This window comes from Erigeron canadensis, chromosome 1 (assembly GCF_010389155.1).
Source record: "Erigeron canadensis isolate Cc75 chromosome 1, C_canadensis_v1, whole genome shotgun sequence".
Taxonomy (NCBI): domain Eukaryota; kingdom Viridiplantae; phylum Streptophyta; class Magnoliopsida; order Asterales; family Asteraceae; genus Erigeron; species Erigeron canadensis.
The window spans coordinates 19,395,958-19,419,146 of record NC_057761.1 but is presented as its reverse complement, the minus strand read 5'-3'; the positions used below and the strand labels follow the sequence as shown (position 1 = coordinate 19,419,146).

At 34.2% G+C, this 23,189-nt stretch overlaps 1 protein-coding gene across 1 annotated transcript; it reads left to right on the top strand.

Moving 5' to 3' along the window:
• Positions 1-377: 377 nt before the first annotated feature.
• Positions 378-21,214, top strand: LOC122602386 (DENN domain and WD repeat-containing protein SCD1). The gene is made up of 31 exons (XM_043775078.1): positions 378-680; positions 792-885; positions 1,655-1,856; positions 2,460-2,601; positions 2,696-2,796; positions 4,639-4,702; positions 4,897-5,010; positions 5,390-5,604; positions 7,853-7,907; positions 7,987-8,070; positions 8,590-8,785; positions 11,710-11,839; positions 11,927-11,987; positions 12,425-12,469; positions 13,258-13,333; positions 13,419-13,492; positions 13,567-13,617; positions 14,785-14,942; positions 15,308-15,355; positions 15,429-15,486; positions 15,593-15,676; positions 15,886-16,111; positions 16,210-16,385; positions 16,820-16,884; positions 16,983-17,106; positions 17,592-17,773; positions 18,218-18,289; positions 18,370-18,530; positions 18,992-19,033; positions 19,666-19,874; positions 20,912-21,214. The coding sequence occupies exons 1-31, from the start codon at positions 498-500 to the stop codon at positions 21,005-21,007; spliced, it is 3,588 nt and encodes a 1,195-aa protein (XP_043631013.1). The 5' UTR covers positions 378-497; the 3' UTR covers positions 21,008-21,214.
• The last annotated feature ends 1,975 nt before the right edge of the window (positions 21,215-23,189 follow it).

Sequence of the window (23,189 nt, the reverse complement as noted above, 5' to 3'; positions counted from 1 at the left end):
ACTTCCTAATTCCTAAGCTATCTAGTTACAACCAAACTATGCTCCTAAGTTCCTAACCAAGTTGTGATGTCATCAAAGGAGCACTTTATACTAACGTGGCCACCTTAAAAACCATTTTCTTAAGTCATCATTAGTCTCCTTTAATAGATTTAGTAGATAGTAGAAGTAGAAGTAGATAGGTTACTGGCCGATTCTAGCAACTCAAACCGGTTTGCTGCACGGTGCCAACTGAACCGCGAATTTCAAAAACCCGGATTCAACCGCGGTTTGAGCAGCCGGTTAAAAACATTAGCTTTTAATTAAAAGTCAATTAAAAAGGTCGGTGGTCTACGAAGTAATCAAGACCTGGGTGTATCACTGTATCTGACCCCCTCCTGCCCGGAAGAAAAAAAAAAAAAAAAAAAAACCGAATTTGCAGATCCCCCTCAGATCTCTGATTTAGATCCCAACCAAACTTTGATTTGATCTCCATTATTCAATCATTCAGAAGGAGGAGAATGAGTGGTGGGAGTCAGTTATTCGAGTATTTCGTGGTATGTGGAATAGGTGCAGAAATTAGAACATTAGACGACGAAAAAGGTTTTTACGGAACCTCTGTTTTCTATTTAGCTTCTTTACTTGATCAATACCCCCCGCCAACTCACACTCTCTATCCTCCTCCACCTCCCCAGCTTCCCACTGTAAGTAACCCCCCACCTATACATACATACTTTTTATCTCTATATATCCCCATTTTCTATTTCATTTATTATTTTTAACAACTTTTTATAATTGAATGAATGTAAATGTAGTGTGTTTTACCTGCTGGTGTGGAGTTCTATACTACTGGTTATGATTCCGCAAATCCGTTATCCTTTCCCCGTAGTTATCCTATCGTTTTAACCGGTAATTAATCTCCTGTTGCTGCATTCAGTTTATGTTATTGTTCTTAGTTTAAAGACGCCAGCTCGTCAAACTAGCGTTAACATATTTATATGTATATAGTTTACTAATGGATATAGAGATAGAGAAGAAGAAATACAGAGAAGGTCTTTTTGTCGCACCAATGATTTACGAAATACGAATAAATTAAAATAAAGGAGTATTTTATGTTTACGGAAGCTAATACTTTCTTTCAGTTTTTATAAATTAATGGGAGCTAAACTTGGCTTCGAGAGCATCCAACTACCTATTTTTTGTAGCTGCAACTCTTTCCGTGCCACTTTGTTACGAACTTACTCATGTATATACCTTGAATTTCACTTCCAAGTTTAGGGTCTAAATGGATCTCTATTTCTTGTATATTGTGGTATATTTTGCATAATATGTATCCGGTATTCCTCGAGAATGAGCGCATCAACCATTAGTAACCTGCTTGTGGTTTTGTCCATTATGATGTAGCTTTTATCTTAATCATTAGCAAACATGTCTATCGATGCAAATATCTGCATATTGTGTTATGTGGCAACGCAGATCATTGTGTGCATAATATGCTAGCTTCTTGTGACATATAGGTCTTCCAATTTAGTGCATAATGATTTGTGTCACTGCTTTGGTCCATTGGAGGACAGAACCCATGTGCTTTTTTATTTTATTTTATTTATTTATTGTGGCTTCCTATGCATGTCGTGGCTGTTGTATCGGAATAATAGTTTTGATGTGACATTTGATGCAGAGGGTGATGGTTCTAAAATTTATGTCTATTGCATCGCTTTTCGAGATCCTGTTTGTGACGATATTGCAGAAGCTTATCACATTCCTGCAAATTCATTTGCCGACAAATGTATCTGTTTGGTTTCACGTGCTCCCAGTTTTCATATTCTGCGTGAAGTACTAGAGGAAATATATCTTCTTTGCTTTTCCTCGAGTGGAAGTTGGTAAGTTATTCTTAAGGGTTGGCATTATATCAACGACTGGCCTATGTGGTCGAGCGATGTAACTTGTATTGGGTTTGTCTATTTGTGTGTTCGTAGATGTCATTGTCACGGATGCTTTCCAGCTATTTCATACAAATCGGGTGTGCCAGGTGGATTGGGTAACGTGTCAAAATTGGGCAACACTTTTGGACAAAAGTTTGTAATTTTCTTAGTACTACTTGATGGGTCATCTTTGACGACAGAAGCTATGTTATTTGAATAGTGATTTTGTAAATGTCTGAACGAATGATTAGGAGTTTTGTGGGTTAAAAAATACGTTGTGGGCGACTGTCAAGTGTCAACCCATTAGACCCATTTAAACTGTTTATACGTGTTATTTTATATATTTGGCCTGTTTGAGATAACACATAAATTCCAACGACCTATTTATAAGTGAAGGGGTCGAAGTTTTCACCTTACTTTTCTCATTATTTCGATTTTTTAAGTGTATAATTTTTGTACATATAAAGCTTTCTTTTTAGTATCTAGCTAGAGCTGTACTGACTTAGGTCTTATTTTATTCTTTTATAATATAATATTTATGGTGCTTATAAACAATTGCAGCAAACCATTATGGGATGTTATTGCTCATATTGTGTCCAATGTACCCTTGCCCACTCCTGGAAAAGAGCGTGTTCTCTTTGCCATTGAGAATAGCTTGCTTTCAGTCGACTTTCCATCAAAAGATGGGCTTCCCCATGCAGATGTATGTGCTTGAAGTACTTGTGTTATAATTGATGGTAAATATATAGTTACCAGTATAACATTGGCAGCTAATTATCATGTATTTACTTTCTCAGATTTCCTTCCAACCACTGATGCAGTGCTTGGATGTTGACAATTTCATTAAACTGTTTACAGCTGTTTTAATCGAGAGAAGGGTTTTGCTTCGATCAAATAAGTATGTCTTTCACCTTAAAGTAAAAATACATAGATAGTATAAGGTTGTGTTGGTTTTTGAGGCATAAACTGTCTTATGTCTTCTTTCACATCTTCTCAAGAGGATGTGGTTTGAAGAGCTTATTAAAATCATTGAAGTTAGTTTGTTTTTTCATTCAAAAAATCTTCAATGGAAACTGATATCACTGATAATCAATTACAGAGTAAACAAAGTTAGATGTAAGATCAACTATGATATAGAATCAAATATCGTAAACGAAAATGGTAGAAGTTACTGGCAGACATGATGGTTTTCCAAGTCATTGGCAGCAGTGGGTTTTGGTTTTATGATGAGTGACTGTTGGTTGGGGGAGGGGGCTGGTTTATGGTGGTCGGATAATGGGTTGTGAGAGAAGGAAGAAGAGTATGAATAGAAAAGGGTGGGAAATGGGTTGGATGAAGTTTTATGTTTCAGGCAACAATATTTTTTGAGACCTTATTGGCTTCTCTAAACAAAAGGTCTTCAACTAAAACGTCTGCTGCCCCCCCGGATATACAATAAGGTTATCAAAGCAAAAACAATTACCCCCTAAGTTCTGAGATATTCTTGTCGCAATTTTCTTTTCTTTTAGATCTGAAGTTTACACTGTAAGTGATGGCATGGTATGGTTTGGCCTGGTTGGGCCTAATATTTCAGTCAAACTGGTAACTTTGGTTTTACGTATATCTAAATGGAGTTGACCAAGTTTGTGGACTGGCCAAACCAACAAAAACCTGTTTGGTTTGTTCTGTTTGACAGGGTGAGTCTATAAGTTTTGTTTTACAACATGAAAATATCTAACTTGATATGTTCAATTTTTGAAGTTTAATTGTTTATGCCAAAGGACATATGTTAGCAACATACATCACAGAAATAAAGTCTTATAATTTGCCAATTTGAGTAGTGCTGGAAATTTTTTCGAAACATAAGATAAATAGTGAATTCCCGGGTTTGGAACATTCTGACTCCTCTTTAATAGATTACCTTCTCAACCAATTGAGTATGTTATACATGGTTGGGTTTGGTAACTGGTTTGGCACCCAAATAGCAGATCTAGCTGTACATCACTGTTTTGAGAAATGTCAGGGCATGTTTGGTTCACATATGTCCTTGGGATTTGAATGCAAATTCCATTCCGTTACGTGTTGGGTTGGAAAAGTGATGGAATTGGAATGTTTTAAATTCTATCAATTTCTGTCACTTGCCTGACATCAAGATTCCTTCACGTTTTGGGAGTAGTGTTTTAGATTGAAGGAATTGTCTCTCTTTGATAAAAATGCTCTTGAACACAATAAGCAACTCACATCCCTCCCATCTTTGCTCATTTCCATCTCTGTTTGTTGTTATTGATGCTATATGGATTTAGACAATGTTCTTCAACTATTATCATGTTTTCATCTCTTCAACTTTGGTATCTCCTTTTCCAGTGTATCTAAACCATTATATTTTTTTAGATTTTTAATTTGGTCATTGTGATAAACAACTTTGTGTATATTAATGCTAAATTTATTTTGATGTTCTCCCTTGAAGTGATATCAAAAATTAATTGTGTGGTATATGGTAATTTTTTAAATTCCTTTTAATTTGCATTCAACAAAGGAGAAATTACATAGAACTAATGAAGCGTATTTCTGAAAATTGTCTTTATATACATGTTAGTTCGTTTGACATATTCATAAACCAAACTCGATTTATAACTTCCAAATTCCAATTCTATGACAAATTCCACTTTCTTTAAAATCATTATGTGTACCAAACACAGCCTTAAATCATGTGGCTACTTTAAATGCACGTATTAACTCTTGAATTATTTGTTTTGTGCAGATACTCTCTTCTAACACTTGCTTCTGAAGCTATATGCCATCTCATTTATCCATTCCGGTGGCAGGTAAATTCATCTATCTAGAATGTTGGGTCAAAATTTGAGCGAGTACGAAATATAATATCATTTTCTTGGCTGCTGCACAAAGTATATTTGCAGTGACAAAATCTCTTGTTAAATGCAATATGTTTGCCTACCGGAGCAATAATGTGATCTTTCGTCGATTTGCTTTCTGATGACCGTTTGTTTGTGTGCTGAAGCATGTCTACATTCCGTTGCTATTTTTCAGTGGAGTAGACTATATTGATGCTCCTACACCATATATGATGGGACTTCCTTCAGGTGTTGATACTACTGGTCTTTCAATGGACGGCGTAAGTTCTTCAACATGCCTATCTGTTTGAATTAACCACTGTTTAACACTTTGTGATCTGACGTAAAAAAAGTTGTTCCGACATTTTAAAGGAAAAAATGGGGATAAGACATGAGAGTTAGATTATGCATATAGATACAAATACGTGGTGACATACATGTAAATTTATTTATATAGAACGATTGATGATCTGAATTTGGTGTTCAAAATCGATATATAATTGATTTAACTTTCTTTGGATATCTGATTTGTTCTTATTATTGTCCGTTTTCGGGTGAACAATGAGGTGGATAATTGTACAATAGTCGCATTTATGTTTAAGCTACTTATATCATCCAGTAAGGTAAATATTAGACATTTTCCTAACTATATTTTTGTAGGTAGTGGTTGTTGATCTTGAACATAATTGCATCACAACGTCCGAGGAAATACCTCCATTACCAGAGCCAGAAAATAGTTCTTTACGTAATGAAATTCTGAAGTTATTACACCCAAATGTCGTTTGGATAGACTCAATGAAGGTTGATCTTGAGTCATATGAGCAATTTGCAAGATTTAGCAAGGGCTGGTCACCAGAGAATGATATTCAACTCAGGTAATACTTGGAATCTGAAATTACTAATTTAAGTTTCAAAGTACTTATTATAATGTCAAGAATGGACTAGTATTTGGAAGTAGATTAAGTTTATAGTATTAGTTATTACGGTGTGTTATGATATTAGTTTTCATCATATTAAAGAAGCCAAATACTTGTTATCACCTTGGTTTAAAAATCATGTCTTAGGCGTGCTTAAGCGCAAGGCACCTCCATAAAGCTTGTGATTTTGTACATGAGTTCTGGACTGCTAGTTAATGGGCTCCTAGAGTCCTATTTTAACCTTACAACCTTTAAGCAATCTTCTTTTGATTATCTTATGTGATTATTAGTTTCTAACTTCAAGTATAGTACAGGAGATCTAGACTGCTAGGTGTGGACTTATAAATACTATATAAATAATTTATAATTTTTTTTTTCAAAAGTGCGCACGTGGCATACAAAAGTTTTGCCGCTTTTGCCCTTCAGAAATGAACCTTGTCGCTTTTGTGCGCCTCATGATTTTTCAAACCAAGGTTATCACCTCTAGTTTTCATCAATACAATATCTGACTTGGAAGTTGCATCGTAAAGTGAACTTTTCATGACAATTGAAAATTTTAAACAAAAAATGAAGTGGCATGAATGAGGAAGGTTACACAAAAAAATTAAATTTCAACTACACACATAGAGAAGGCATAGAAAGCTTTTCCTATACTGCTTACTGGCACTAATATTCAAGTAATCAGGAGGGAAGGAATCTGAAACGAAGCTGACTATTTGGATTCTTGAATCCTGGCATGCTTTAACATCTACCAATATACTAAAACAGGATTGTGTATTTTTTTGATCGACACTTGGCGTATTCCTTTCACGACATGTGTCACTTTTGGTGTAATTAAAAAAGGATCCCTAATTCATAACTACCTAATTGTAATCAAATACTAATCTTTCTTTAGATTTAATATAATTTTTTTTTTTGATTGACACTTGGCGTATTCCTTGCACGATATGTGTCATTTTGGTGTAACTAAAAAAAGATTTCTAATTCATAGTTACCTAATTGTAATCAAATTAATACTAATCTTTAGTTTAATATATATATATATCTAATTATATATTAAGTTTCCATATATATGATTTATATAAAAAATTTAATAATGTTAACATCAATACCGAATACAACTATCTTAAATAATAAGATATATGCTAAGTTTAATTTTAAACATCTGATTAAATATATAGGTGAAAGTTATTTTAGGACCACTTTTTATTTTAGGACCAATTAGGACGTGTTTTTTGTAACTTACACACCACCGTGATCATCTCTGACCACCACCATGATCATCTCCGACCACCACCATGATTTTCCGGCAACGGGGACCACCGGAAAATCATTTTTAAATTAACTTACACATGTGTAAGTTAACTTACACATGCGTAAGTTATATATAACTTACGCATGTGTTAGTTAACTGAAACATGATTTTCTGGTGTCGGCGGTGGTCGCTGGTGCCGGAGGACCGTGTTTTTGGTCGGAGATGATCATGGTGGTGGTGGTTGTGGTCGGTGATGATGATTTATGATGTGGTCCTAATTGGTCCTAAAATAACTCACTCCTATATTATATATATATATGTTATACAATTCATGGGGTTTTATATAATATGTGAAAAGATTTGTATCCAAACTTAGGTATCTAACGTTCATACGAATTATGTATGAGACATATTCGAATTTCGTTATGATATAATCTATATAGCTACCGTACATCATACGGGTATTAGGACTTGTAGGTATATATGTATCTTTGGAACTGTCTATCTTCTATCAGATAGGATGGTAAAACACCCTTCAAAGGAATGGAAAGGAGAGGTTTGACGCGATCGTTTATTCTATGTGTTCAACCAAAGAACATATTTCCTATCCCTTTTTGAATGACTTATTTCATTTTGGCATTGATTCTGTCCTACCATATACAACTTGCTTCTATGCTTTTCACCAATATGGCTAGGATCACACCATCACCCCAGTATTTTGGAATTATATAGCGACAAATAACAACTGTCCTTGGCTTTCAAGTAGTAATAGTAGATAGCATATGCTATTTTCTTAATCCGACCAATTAATACTGTGATACTTGCGTTTGGGATATTGTAAAGTTCATGCTTCAAGCTAATTTATGTGTAGTATGATTTAGAATTATTACTCGGTATATGCATTTTGATTTATTAGATTCTAACATATTCCATTTTCCCCTCATAACTCAGGATCATTTTCCTGAAATTTTTTGCTTCAATCCTGGGAGGCTACCGCAACTTCATAGTAAGGAACTCCCTTGATATGGTCATCATTTTATTTAAATACTTGTGAAAATTATTTGAAACGATCATGATATATCTAGGAAAACACCGCAAATCAAGTGTTCAACACACAGGCATTTTTGAAGAAGCGCTCCCGTTCAACTCAAAAACCGATAGATGAAATGGTAATTGATATGAATATGATTGCTTAAGTTATACTTAGAACTGCCAAAACATATCACGTGATAAGTGATCATTTGTTTTAGTTCGAAGAAAGTTTAATTTATTCGTGTGGTGGCAAATTGTACCCATTTACTCAATAATTTTATTTGGACTTTTTGTAATATATCTATCTTGTCAAACCGATAAGTGTAAAAAATAGCTTCAAGGGGAAGTGTTTAAAAGGTTTGAGTGGGTTGAAGGTCACCCTAAGTGTATTTTGAGGGCATAAAACTTCTTTATTACTCGTAATTTTTTTTACTAGTTTCTATAGAATATAATTTTGGTAATCATATATGACCAGCTAAATATTAATTAAAATACTAGTAAATTGGACAAAATTGTTTCGAGCAATTGCTCTAAGACTTGTTTCAACCTGGTCAAAATTTCCCCCGTTTTGGAATTTGGACCATTACTGAACTAGGTAACTTTAAAAGTCTACCCATTCGGCTACCTCATATTTTCATTTTTGTTATATTTTACAGGTAACTCAGTTTCTAGAGTCTCAAGGTTTCTTGGATTACTTAGAAAGAGGTTTAGGTTCTGGTGAGAACGGTAATAATCTTCTTGATAAATTACAAGATGCAATCGGACGAGGTCAAAATCCTTTTTCGATTTTACCATCAGCCTCAGCAGAGCCTGAGATTATAACCATATTAGATGAGGGTGTGGGAATATCAGGTACTTCTCATCTTGCTATACACATCCCTTCTGTGGCAAATAGTGTTATTGCATCTCTTTCTGATTTGTAGGGCCTACTGGTGTGACCTTACTTTATATACTGATAATCCTAGTATATTTTCTGAACCTAATATGTTTTTGTTAAATCAACACATGACATTATGGAAATAATCATAAAATGAAATAATCCTGGAGTTATGGTGAACGGAAAGACAGGTAGCTAAGATATATGGCATATTACACATGACACCAGCATCTTATCCTTCTTTATCATGGCATCACCTCCGCTGCTCCTAGGGCTTTGCCGTCTTCCACTTTTTCTATCTTTTTTTTTTTCAAATCTTTTAATTGTTTTTTCCAACTCAGATTCTGCTTATACAGATGTACAAAAACACACCCAGTTTATTTATTCACATCTTGTTCAATGTTTATGTGTTTTGAAATACTTTATTTTTGATTTTGGGATTGTGCTTGATGGTAGGGTGTAAAAAAGACTTCTAGGTCTATAAGATTTATGGGTTTTAAGGGATTGTCTATATGGAAACTATAGGTTTGAAAGATCTAAGGTGATGTTGATGAAGGAGGGAGGTGGTTGTGATTTTCTTTTGGTGGTGGGGGTAGTGTTAAGTTAGTTATTCATTTTAATATATTTTTTACATATTACATGTGGATCATACAGACTGGAAAAGGTGAAATGATATATTTACCCTCACGTGAATAGATCGTTATTTAGACTTGGCTTTAGGTTCTGAATAGCGATAATTTTGTGGACCCTGTTAATTAAGTGTGTCCTTGCAAATGGGCTTTTAATTATAATTCCGTCCTAAAAGTGGGCAATTGTCCAAATAGTGTTACACATTTCCAAACTAAGGAACGTTAGTGTCATTATGAAACTTAAATGATGAAACCTTTTATTTTGACAGAAATCTATATGTAATTTACTCTATCCATAACTAGACTGCTCCTTAAATAGAGATTGTAAGATGTCGTTAGCATGTTTGATTTAGTCATTAGATTTAGGGTTCACTTGGGCATCATATAGAGAGTGGTTTGCCTCTTGAAAATAAATTGTTACTATATTTGTTCCATGTCTCTGATATTGCTGTTATATTGTTTGTTTACTTTTGGTAGTGGTGTGTTTCTTTCTTATCTAATTATCTATATATTTTGTGGGCTCTATCATCTAATTATATATGAATACCGACAAATGAGCTTTATTTATCTAATCCATTGCCTGAACAAAAAGTTAGAGCTATAATTTTACAGAAGCAAACCCACCGGGAAACTATTTAAACATATGGTTAGATGTTGAAGTGTGACATCCAAGTGCTCTATAGCCTGGTTTTTTAAGTTTCCTTAGAAGTTGGAAATTACACAAAATCAGATAATAGATCATGCCCGACCATATTGTATCTACCTTAGAGCAAACAATAACAGATACTAGTCAGTACCAACTGCATCATTGCATGGAAAGCCAATCCTTATGTATTCATATGAGCTTGAGGAGGCTACACTAGGTATTTTTTAAAAAATAGCAGGTTTCATCCTTTAAATTTGAACTGACAGTTTTTTACTCTTCAAATGCACATTTATTGAACACCACCCTCATGGCCAAAACTTATAGAACATAGAAAATTAAATACAATAACTATGTAATATCTGAACCCTAAAAGTCAAGGAAGAGAGATAGAAAAATAAAAAAAATAACGAGTAAGGAGAGGAGAAAAGATAGAAGGTTGGGGACTTGGGATATGTTAATCTGAAACCTAAAAGTGATAGACCAGTAAAAGAAAATAGAGGATTAAATGATTGTTTCATCCCTATGTGCATATAACCTCCTAAATCTTTTTGTTAACATAAAATTTTTGTTGTAATACTACAATTTTCTATAATCCGTGAGCATATATGATACACTAGTTATAGTTATTTGATTTCCTTGTCAACACATCAGATTCAACTGTACTAAATAACTAGTTTTAGGTCCCGCCCACTGGGACGGATAGTTTCAATAATATTGTAATATAGATAATTCAATAAATCAAATTAAATGGAAAGTATAATAATACTTATTCCATTTGAAGTATAGTATTAGTTTCTAAATCACTACGGAAACAGTGTTTCCTTAAATAATTGCATTCTCAATTCATTACATTTTCTTACTTTCATGTTTCATTTAACACCTATTAAATAACAGTAGGTGGGTAAGAAGATAATGACCAACAAACATTAGGTTTTAGCATAAAGATAACATTAGAACACACTAAGCATGGTAATCAAATAAAAAGAAAGATTTATTTAAACACAAATGTTTGATAAATTTTTTTTAAAATGATTGATAAATTATTCACCACCACGCATCGTGCCGGCATGATTCTAGTTAAGTATTCAATCTATAATAAATTAAAAGATACTGCAAATACTGAATAATAGAGAAAAAACATAATATGTTAGTAGTTTTTAATAGCTATTCTAGTTTATCTATACATAGAGTAAAACTTAATAATCTACATCTATTTGATCATTTTAAAAAATAATATCAAATTAAATGTTTTTTAGTTAATTAAAAAGAAAAAACTAAATAAACAGAGGCGGGAATTTTTTTTACATGAGGGGCCTTGGAGGTGCCAGGTGTCTCTCCAGGATCCTGTTTTAGTTAGTATATAGATATAGATATAGATATAGATATGGAATATAGATAGTTATAGATGACCCATTTGCATAGTTGTCGACTCGTAAATCTCGACTCGACTCGAAATCCGATTTTTCGACTCGTGACTCGAAACGTGACTCGAATCGTAAGAGTCAGGATATGGTATTTTTATAATTATATGCAAGTATATATATATATATATATGATTTACTATCATCAAATAGACTCATGCTTCATAGTTTACTTTCTAACTATTCTTTGTTGTATGCGCCAGAATCTGGTGCCAAATACACTTATGACAGGTTCCCTGCCAACTACAGATCTGAAGAGCAAGAGGAGAAAAGGAAGCAGATACTATCCGCAGCTAGTGGAGCTCTTGAGTACACTGTAAAGCATGGCGCAAGGTGAAGTATATACTTAAACCAGATACTAATGTAAAAGTATTCTTTAGTAAACTATATCATTTAATTCTTTTGTGTGTTTTTAACCAGGTCACCTTCAATGCACAATGGAGACTCCAAAGGAGAAAGTCTTAGTCCTAGAGAAAGGGCTGTAAGTTCTATTGATCACTAAAAGATTCGGCATTCTGACACATTTACTCATTCATGGGATTATATGGGTTCTGTTTTCTGTATCACAATTCTAATGGGTTAAAACTACTAGACAGTTATTAAAATAGGAAATGGGCCAAATATCTCAAAAAGTCTCTTACAGTAGAAATTCATATTAAAGTCATAAATATATATTTTAAAATTATGTTTGAGACACTATTTACTGCTAAAAATTTATCCAAAATATTTTTGTAGAAATATTAGACTGTATAATATTATATTCTTAAATAAGAAAAATGTGTATCAGGTCAACTCAATCTGACAGACTTGATTCAACCATTACCCAACCCGCCTGACTTGCCCAATATTCCACTTCCTTTCGTAGTTCATGTACTCGTTCTTCTGATTTTATGATAAAATTTACGTGTGTACCTGCAGGCTGAACGGGAGCGCATGGTCTTGGATATCAAAGTGAAGCTGCAGGTGAGTACAGGGCTGCTCATAGATTTTTTTTATAATTGGTCATGTCGATTTGATAGACCAAGGATTTACAAATTTTTTTTATCACCCTCCGAAGTTACAGATCATGATTTTTCTAAGAAGAAACCTTCCTTCACTTTGTCATATACTGCACACTGGTAATATGTACCAAAGATGTATTGAGATGCATGTATGTGCATATGCTGTTACTGCATGGGCATGTCAGTTTGTCTTTTTGTCTTCGCTGTCTCTTTTTGTTTATATGGTCCAAGTATATAGAGCAGATGGAAACCTATGGGTCTTGAATTTAATTATTTTAATTATTTTAGGAAGGCACATAACAATACACATCCACACATATTCCTTATGTCCTTGAATGATTGCCATCCTGTTTATTTTTTTCATAATATAACAAACTGCTACAGTAATCTGTAACATGGGTTTAACTTCATTTACACCACTGTAATTGCTGTTACTTTCATATTTTGTAGTGCTTATGTTATCCTGATCTCATTTTCTCTTGCACTCCATATATTGACTGTTAAGTAAATGATATGTTGCTATCATGGTATTCTGTAGCAGTCAATAATATTTTTCCTTTGGTGTATTACATACATGTTCTTTTTGGTGCTCTTCTAATTAAAAATGCTACATTGGTTTGGTTTTCTTATGTTCTATAGATAGAGAGATATAGAGTACTTTGTATTTTAACTATCTAATTTTCATATCGATCTTATGTAGTATTCACATTTGATAACCAGTTATTTTTGTTATTGTGCATACTTAAACAGGGTTTGTGGCTACGTCTTCTGAAATTGGGAGCCACTGATGATCCACTTTCATCATTTGAATACGGAACAATACTTGGTACGATACAATGGGCGATGTTTGTCTTTATTTGGGAGTAAATAGTGCTAATCCGTTTTGGCTTTGACACTTGTGATCTTTGCAGCTTTGATAGAAATTGATGCAGAGGGGATTGGTGGTAGTGGCTTTGTTGAATGTATAAGGGAACATATTCACTCGGTAGGCAATGTCGTGAAGCATTATTGAAGTTTGTTCTCAATGATTGGGAATTTGAATATTCTTTCTGGTCTCAGGGTTGGAAAGGGCATCTGACTGAAGAGCAGTTTATTGCAGTGAAAGAACTGGTATGTATAAGCTCTATACTACTCACTTAATAAGACCCAAAACTCTTCTAGATACCTGCTTTCTCTTTCTAAGGCTTGGAACTTGGTTCTTAAATTGTGCCTTAGGTGCTCTTAAGCGCAAGGCACACTAAGGTGCATTCTCTTGCGGTTTATGCCAAAAAACTTACGAAGTTTGTACATGAGTTTTGGACTGCTAGTTAGTGGGCTCCTAGTTTAAACTTACAACTTTTAAGCAACCTTCGTTTGAGTTTTGATTATCTTATGGTGATTTTTAGTTTTTAACTTGAAGTATATAGTACATGAGTTCTGGACTGCTAGGGTGTGGACTGCTAGTTAGCCCACTAATTATTAAGATTGACGGGTTATAGTTATTTGGTTACTTTTGGTATCTTATGTGTTATAACTTTGGTTTTTAGGTTAAAGGGTTTTACTTGGTTCAATTTCATATATATATATATATGTATGTATCACAGGTGCATAAGCTGAGTGCTAGATTGGCTTTTACAATGTCCATGCACACTGTACAATTACAATACCCCAAGCAAACAAGCTCGACCACAAACCTATCTAGACATTACAAACGTCTTAAGGACTCATCAATAATAAAATTTTATAAATTATAACTACTAAATAAATATTTTATAATTTTTGTTTCCAAAAGTGTGTGCCTCACATACGAAAATTCCGCCGCTTTTGCACTTCATAAATGGGCCCTGTTGCTTTTGTTCGCCTGTTGATCTTAAAAACCAAGGTTTGGATAGCTTTTATATTTCTTTCCTTAAAGCATATACTTTTTGTAGTCTTCATTCAAATTTTCTATCATAGTTTGTCTGTTTCGTATATACAGATTGGATTATTGTGGAGTTATTAAAAGTAATAGTATGTATAGAATTTATGTTCGCGTATTTGTTTGCTTTTTAATAGGAAGACAATGGCATGTAGCATACGTATTATTTTGTTAATCGCAGCATGGCTCTTTATTCAGTATTATGTCTTTTCTTGCTACATCATTTTTAATATGATATTGTTTACTACCCTCATTCTAAAGTTTGACTTCACCAATCATCTTAAGTATTAGAAGTGTGAAACATCTAACCAGTTACCTATCATTCTTCATCTTTGGTCTATTCCGTTTTTACTTGACTAGTAACTTTTTATGTAACGCAGTTAAAAACCGCAATCACCCGTGCTACATCACGGAATGATATAGCAACTATCAGAGACGCCCTCGAAGTTTCAGCTGAAATGTACAAGAAAGATAGAAACAATGTTGCAGATTATGTTCAGCGACATCTGCGTTCCCTTGCCATCTGGGAAGAGTTACGGTATGTTTTACTTGATTTGATAGGCTTCTTGAACCTAATAATGTTATATAGAATTCAGTCTCTTTTTGTGCATGTTAATGCAATGGCCACCTTTTTATAAAAGCAATAATAGCAGGAAATTGATAGTACATTTGAAATAACAAGTGGCTAAATGTTATCATGATCTTATGCAATTATTAATCCCTGCATAATTTAATTGCTATGATGACAAAATTAAACATTGATGTCATTAGTCTTAATTACTCCAATTGTTCACTTCTCTTAAAACTGCATGTTTAATGGAGAGTGACTTTATATAACAAATTTTTAAAATTGTTTATTTCTTTTAGTGTATCATTTTTCTATATTTATGAATATTGTTGCAGCTTCTGGGATGTATACTTCGAGTATCTTATGGAATGCTTTTCAAACAAGTAAGTAGCTATATGTTTTTATCTGCACGCCTTTTTCCCCGTAAATGAATCATAACTCCAAACAATTTGTCAGGTCAACAAACTATGCGGCTTTGGTCACTGCCCAACTAATCATATTGGCTACACATATGGTATGTTTTTCTTCTTCCATGTCAAAAAATTATTTCTGATGCTTCGTCCTATTTTTATGTTTCTTTTTTATTTGTGCACTGAATTTAGTCCTTGGTTTTTTCAAAGGCTGGTTTAGGTCTTCCTGACACGGATTCTTGGTATATCATTGAAACAATTGCAGGGAAGAACAACATTGGTTACAGTCATATCGTAAGTTAAAACACTCATTTTACAGTGAAAGATTAAGGGTCAGACAATTGAAATTCATGTTACTGAAATTTTCTTTTCACTACCAACTACTTGCTTAGGATATAATTTATAAAGTGCGATTTTCCAGCTTGGTATGGTGCTTTACTAAACAAATGTGGTTGAATCCTAAATTTAATACGCTGAATTTTCCCATCTGTAACTTTAACCAGATAAAGCTTAGGGGATACATGTCACATATCCAGCAACTATGTGTCGGATACTGGGGTATCTATTCAGTCAAATCTCAAAATCTCTCCTCTCTGGCATTGCCTTCCCCACGCCCCCAAGATGTTATAACAGACAATCAACAACCTGCCGAGGCATCTGGTAGGAGCTGGGTACAGAGCATGTTTAGCAGGGATACTACTTTAAGGGCCAACTCATTCACCCGTGTGCGTAAGTGGACTTCTGATCAAGTTGTTATATCATCTGTTTAAACCAGTCTAGTTTTATAGTTTAATTCAACTTTATTCTGTTTTTTGTTTTGTGATTAGCTAAAAGTGAGAGTGGTACTACTGGCCAACCTAAAGTACAATCTAGTATCCGGACACTTAGGGGCCATAATGGAGCTGTCACTGCATTGCATTGTGTGACACAAAGAGAAGTTTGGGACTTGGTTGGTGACCGTGAAGATGCAGGCTTTTTTATAAGTGGAAGTACAGACTGCACGGTACAGTATTGCTATACTTGTTTATCGTCTGTTGATTATTTATAGATCCTAGGTGGTAATATGGTCAGCTAGGTGGTAATGTGGTCAGCATGGTTAATGGTCACAAAGGTTGATCCAAACTTTTTGTTTGCTTTTCAAAATATTATTGCGCTCGTTGTGTACAAAAGCACTAATATTGCAACAATAGTCTTAACTTTTATATTGAACGAGTTACACTTTTGTATAACTATGCACAGAAATTGATGGGTGACTTTCAACCCCTTTGATCTGACGATGCCTTGGAGATAGATAATATTCCAGATGAACCCATTCATTAGGGAATGGGTCCAAGTTGCCAGAGTTAATAGATAGATGTTGCTTGGCATTGCTCAACTAGTTTGAATACTTATTTGTCAAATCTAATATTATGTTTAACTTAAATCAACGTAATGCAGGTTAAGATTTGGGATCCTAGTCTTCGTGGTAATGAACTCAGGGCAACTTTAAAGGGCCATACTAGGTGAGGCTCTATTCTTTCTAGCTTAAAACCAAAGGAGGGCTATGAGGTTACGTTGGGTTTAAAAGCTTCTCTAACGTTTATATCTTTTGTGTATACAGGACTGTGAGGGCAATTAGTTCTGATCGGGGGAAAATTGTATCAGGATCTGATGATCACTATGTGCTTGTATGGGATAAACAGACAACACAGCTTCTAGAAGAGCTGAAGGGCCATGATGCCGAGGTTCTTACTCGTACTCATGAACTTAAACTTTCATATTATTCATATCTAATGCATCATTGATCATTGCCAGCTCTCGTAATCATTTAATAATTCCATACTTTTCAGCTGTATAATTATAAGTATATAACTTTCAAAAATGGGGCAGTATTATAATTTTGTTCTCATTCTTTTTTATGTAGCATTCATGTTTTAATGATACCAAACTCCATAAGATCTGTTCATATTATTATCCAATTTGCATCCTGATATGAAAGTCTATTTTACATCTATACAGGAAAGGACCAATTTTGTATGTAAAGGAATGCTTGAATAAGAAGTTTTATATGGTATAAGTATAGTATTGGGAAAAGGTCTAGTTGTAATCCAGAATTCCAGATATGATTCTAGCTTCACGTGTAGAGTAAACGTAGCTATTGTTGAATTGGAGTGGTGGTTTTAAATTTTCATATTATCAACATTAATGAATTTGTCATTCATCATTATAGGTTAGCTGTGCTCGCATGTTATCTGGGGAGCGTGTGCTGACTGCAGCATATGATGGAACAGTAAAAATGTGGGATGTAAGAACCGATACATGTGTTGCTACTGTGGGCCGTTGCTCCAGTGCTGTTCTTTGCATGGAATATGATGACTCTACCGGAGTCCTCGCTGCAGCCGGAAGAGATGCGTATGTTAATTCGTACCACTTGTTACTATGGGCAATATGGGCGGGTTCGGTCAAGTGTATATATATATATATATTTATTTATAAAATGACCAGATTTTACTTTAATATAGCGCAAGACCAAGTGTACCTCAATATTGTGAATTTCAATTTCATAAATATATTGTATGCAACTGGTATACACACACACACACATATATATATATATATTTAATTACAGAAATATATTGACACCGTCTATTTTATTTATTTTAATTGGATATTTGAAGCATTTAAGGTAAAGCAGTCTAAATTGATGCGTTCATAAGTAATGAGTTTATTTTCCACCTCTACTGGTGCTGCATATTTGCTTCTAGCCCAAACTTCGATGGAATCTTTATGTTATGAGTACATGGAGTATTAATCTGAATATGCTCTCTAAACATGAACCTTACTTTCTATAAACAGGGTTGCAAACATATGGGACATACGATCTGGTCGACAAATGCACAAGCTTTTAGGACACTCCAAATGGATCCGGTGAGCTTAAACTTATCAAAGGGTTGGTTCATTGAATTTGTTGGTCTCTAGATTTTTATGAGTTTATGATTGTTGTGAAGGTCGATAAGAATGGTTGGGGACACTGTAATCACGGGTAGTGATGACTGGACTGCCCGAATGTGGTCCATATCTCGAGGAACATGTGATGCTGTATTGGCTTGCCATGCTGGCCCTGTTCTATGTGTTGAGTACTCAAAGTCGGATAGAGGAGTAATTACTGGTCTGTAATTTGTTTCTTACTTCACACTTATTAAGTTTATTCATTCTTTTTGGTAATTTTTTCTCAAGCTAATTCATTAGAGGTGGCAAAGTAGGCAGGTTACATAACGAGTCCAATTGAAGTATTGTTTGTTCTTTTTTTTTTCTAAAACTTGTGTGAGAATAGTTTGTCTTAATGTACTTCTAGAAATCATATTTCACTAAAAAATATAGTTTCTATGAATAATGATTCTGGGCACATGCCTTAAATTATATATTGGGTAACTTTTGACCTATTTAACTTGTTTATTTTTCATCTCAATTTTGTAGTTTTATCTATTTCACCTTAGGTATAAAGCATTACCTGAATTGACCCATTCATAAGTAATTGGGTCGAAATTGCCACTCTGTAGTTTATGATTAGTTTTGCTATATTTTCGTTTTTGCTTTTTAAATTCAATGGTATAACTTAATTCTTTTCAGGTTCAAGTGATGGTTTAGTCAGATTTTGGGAAAATGAGGATGGTGAGAATACCAAAAACTTTCCACTTATGCTTGATTACTATAAATGCATAAATTTGAATTACGGTACAATCAAGCTGGGTAATAAATTTAAGGGGGTGTTTGATGTGTCCTCAAACTGATTATTGTGATTTAAAGCCAGGATAGTCAGTTTTTTATCGCTATTGGGTAAACTGATTATTATGCTTTTCTCGATATGATTATGATTATGATTATGTTGAGGTCGTAAACTTTATTACTTTTAAGTATTTGTTTCGTTTTTTAGTTAATAATTTAGTCTCAAGATATCCATATATGAATTAAGCAGGCAAGGAGTTTGCCATAAGGAGATGATTATGAGGATAATTCTAAATTTAATTAGTGGTGGCTTTAAGCAAATAATTTTCTGGTTTTTTGTGTAAATAGATAAAAAAAAAAAAAAAACATAAGATAATCAAGGACTCTTATCTATAATATGTTGATACGTAAACCTGCATCTCACTCTAGATTCATGTAGATTCATGTAAAGCCGTATTTAAAGATCCACTTTTCTCAATCTGCGCTCTGGCTTATATATTGAAGGGTATTTGCCAGCCTGCATGTTTTGTTTTTCTTCTGATTTTTTATAGCAAAATGAATATTAATTGTTGTTGCAGGAGGACTGAAAAGTTCAAAAAATGTGACGATTCATGGCGGCGGTGTTTTGTCCATTAATGCTGGTGAGAATTGGTTGGGAATCGGTGCTGCGGATAATACAATGTCTCTCTTCCATCGGCCTCAAGAAAGATTAGGTGGATTCTCTGGCACTGTTTCTAAGATCTCTAGCTGGCAGCTCTATAGAACACCACAAAAAACAGTAGCAATGGTATGTTCCTTGCTTTTTTGACTTTAATCTGAGGTGCAACAGCTGCTGGTCAGGTGGGCTGGGTAATGAGTTAGAACATTTTGGGTTAGGAACCTTGGTTGGCCAACCGACAAACCATTTCATTGTGATTTCCTTTTTGAGTTTTATAAATAATCAAATGTGTTATAGCTGAATAGATTAATGTTTCGAAAATAAATGGTGGGAAAAATTTTGTTCAACAAACTGTGTTCTTGAGTTTTATGTAAGAAGAGATAAGAAATGAAATGAAATGAATGGATTTTTAAGTTGATTTTGTTCAACAAATCTTCTTCCCATATGTGGGATGATTTGAAAGGATGAAAACTGAAAAGTATACCCCTTCTCTTCCATTCTTTGTGATTTCCTTTTTGTGTACAATGTCCTTGAAACTAGAGATTAATCTAAAAGATCGATCCTCTATATTCAATGTCCTTGAAATTAGAGATTAATCTAAAAGATCAATCCTCTATATTCAATGTCCTTGAACATAATATCAAAAGTGGTCCATGTTTTAAATTTGGTAGGATCCTTGAAACATGGGTTGTTGGCAGAGTGACTCGAAACTTGTCAGGTTTGGTGGACCTACAAAAATAGTTTTGTCCGTGAAATTATCTATTTCTTAGTAATTAAAGTTATTTAAGCATGATACAAGTATTAAACATACTTTTGGTGAATTTGAAACTAGTTGACTGACTGCCTGGTTTCCCACTTTTAGGTAAGTGTATTAATCTTGCCTGTTAGGGACACACCATACCTAGATTGACTCAATTTTTTTTGGAGTATTCAACCTGTTTGATCTATATCTCTTTTAGGTAGTATTTTTTTTTTTTTATTTGTCCTATATGAGATAAAACACACCACAGATCTGACCCATTTATGTATTGAGTAGAAATCGCAGTCAGATGTGCCACGTGAGAGTAACTTTAATCGCTGCTCAAGGCTCAACTTCTTTTTACTTTTGACTTTTGAATATCAATTAGGTTATGAGAGGGTAATATACTAATATCATATTGTTTCAGGTAAGATGTGTCGCGTCAGATCTTGAACGGAAAAGGATATGCAGTGGTGGACGTAATGGGCTTCTCAGACTCTGGGACGCAACAATCAATATTTAGATTCTTGTGGGTAATTACAATCATAATATAAAGGATACTGAATTTTCTTATTAGCCGAGCAGTTGAGGTGGGTTGAGGTGGGTGGTATGAATATTTGTTGTGGTGCTACTGTATAATAGCTTCATAGGCATAACATTAGTTGTGTTGTACACTTGTATGTAGTATATTCTTTATTAGCACTATTTAACAAGTTTCTGGTTGCTACTATTCTGGCTGAGAATACCCAAAAGTAAATTTATTATCTCCTTAGCAAGAACTGTGGCGATTAAAGCTTATAATCTCTCAACTTAACTATTGGATGTTCATATTTTGGTAACAAGATTCTCAGTAGTTGAAAAGAGTTATGGGTAAATGCAATTAGTAAAGTTTGCGGGCAGTAAATAATTGTGGTTGATGTCTAGGACGGGCCTTATTACTGTCTTGTCGTGATCTAGAACTTTATCTAGTTTCTTTTTATAGTAGAAGCAAGTGTGATTGCCGCCAGTTAAACACCAATTCTTTTGAAATCTATCATCACATAAACGATTCAACAAAAGACTACTCCCTGATTCTCGAGTCTTGACTAAACGCACTTTTAACAATATATGTTTGACTACATCCAAACCTTTAAAGCACTGTTGTAAAACTCACCGAGTACTTGTTATAAGGTAGGGTGTCGAGTAGACCCGAGTCGGCCGATTATTTCGAGTACTCTCCGACTTGGCCACTTTGACCCCCAAGTACTCACCACATATACCCGAGTGGCCGAGTACTCCCAACTCACCTATCGACCGACCTGGGAACGATTAGCGACTTCCGCAACCCTGCTTTAAAGTATCACACATTTCCAAAATAAAGGCACATTCATAAGGATTTTAACCAGGGAGGTATAATCATTCTTTTATTAACCAATGATTCAGAATCCATGATTTCGATGCAGAAAATGACCAGATACGAATGTTAAGCATGAACATGAAACAAAAGACACAACTGGCGCAGCAAGCTCCAGCCTCTCCCTCAATTTCTACATGCATTATCACAACAAAGTTAGACAACATGCCGTGACAAGTAAAAAACCCAATTACTTTACAATCAATAATTTGTTTTCAGGTCAAACTCATTACTTTACAAATTCATGATGGTAAGTTTTGCGTCACAAAAACTCTACACGAACAATTTCATTTACTGATGCAAAAGAAACAGAAATGGAAACCTGAATTTTCACAAAGAATCAAACTTATTATGACTATCACATCTCCTTTGTGTCAAATTCACCATCAAAGGTCACCTTAACAATGGTTGTGAACTTTTTTTTTTTTTTATCAAAGAATAGGTTGGTGTGTCATTCATTACTAGCGGGGAAACGATGTCTGGTTGTTATACAAACAGAAAAATATATCTTCCGAAACCATTTTGATAAAGGAAAGATGTTTCCATTCTTCCACCACATATCATCACCAATATCTCTCGTTAATCCCTGTCCATATTTCTTCAGGACCGCACAAGTTTTCATCTCAAAGGTGGTGTGTGGTAGTAGAGGTGATCAAAGAATGGAGGTAGTCTTCCACCACCTAGTCCTAAGATCAAATAGGCCCATTTTAAAAGCTAAAAAAGAACAGAGTTGAGGTGGTTGTAGGTCAAGTATTATTCACTATGTTTTCAGTCTCAATCAATTTATTCAAACGAATTTAGTAATTAGTATGCCACAAAGCCTTTCCCACCATATCCTACCCTCAAGCACCAAATTTTACTGTAAAGTTAACTTCCACTCTAGAGTATCTCAATCTATTTTTAATATATACAAGATGGGTATCCGCGCAATGCGGCGACGGTGATGGCAACTGGTTGTGCTAGTGGCGGCAATGGGTTGTTCTAGTGGCGGTTGTGGTAACGATGTGGTTATTAATCTAAAAGTAATTGACGTAAATGATAGTGTAGTTATTTTATGGTTAAGAGATAAATCTTTTGTAAATAACTTTATTAAGAATATTATAGAGATATTAGGTATAAATATTTAAATTAATTAATAAAGGAAATAGATAGTTTGGATAAATATGGGTGTAAAATATTTAGGGATATATTGAGTAGATTTAGTGTGTGAGTTAGGAATGTGTTGAAAATTAAGGGTATTTTAGATATTTTAAAGGTAGAGAGTTAAAAATAGGGGAGGTAGTTTGTTTATTAATATAGTATAGAAAACCTC

Coding starts and splice junctions, on each gene's coding strand:
- LOC122602386 (XM_043775078.1), top strand. CDS start 498: ATGAGTGGTGGGAGTCAGTTATTCGAGTATTTCGTGGTATGTGGAATA. Junction 13,618..14,784: donor TTATTGCAGTGAAAGAACTG/GTATGTATAAGC, acceptor TATGTAACGCAG/TTAAAAACCGCAATCACCCG. Junction 15,487..15,592: donor TCATATTGGCTACACATATG/GTATGTTTTTCT, acceptor GTTTTTTCAAAG/GCTGGTTTAGGTCTTCCTGA.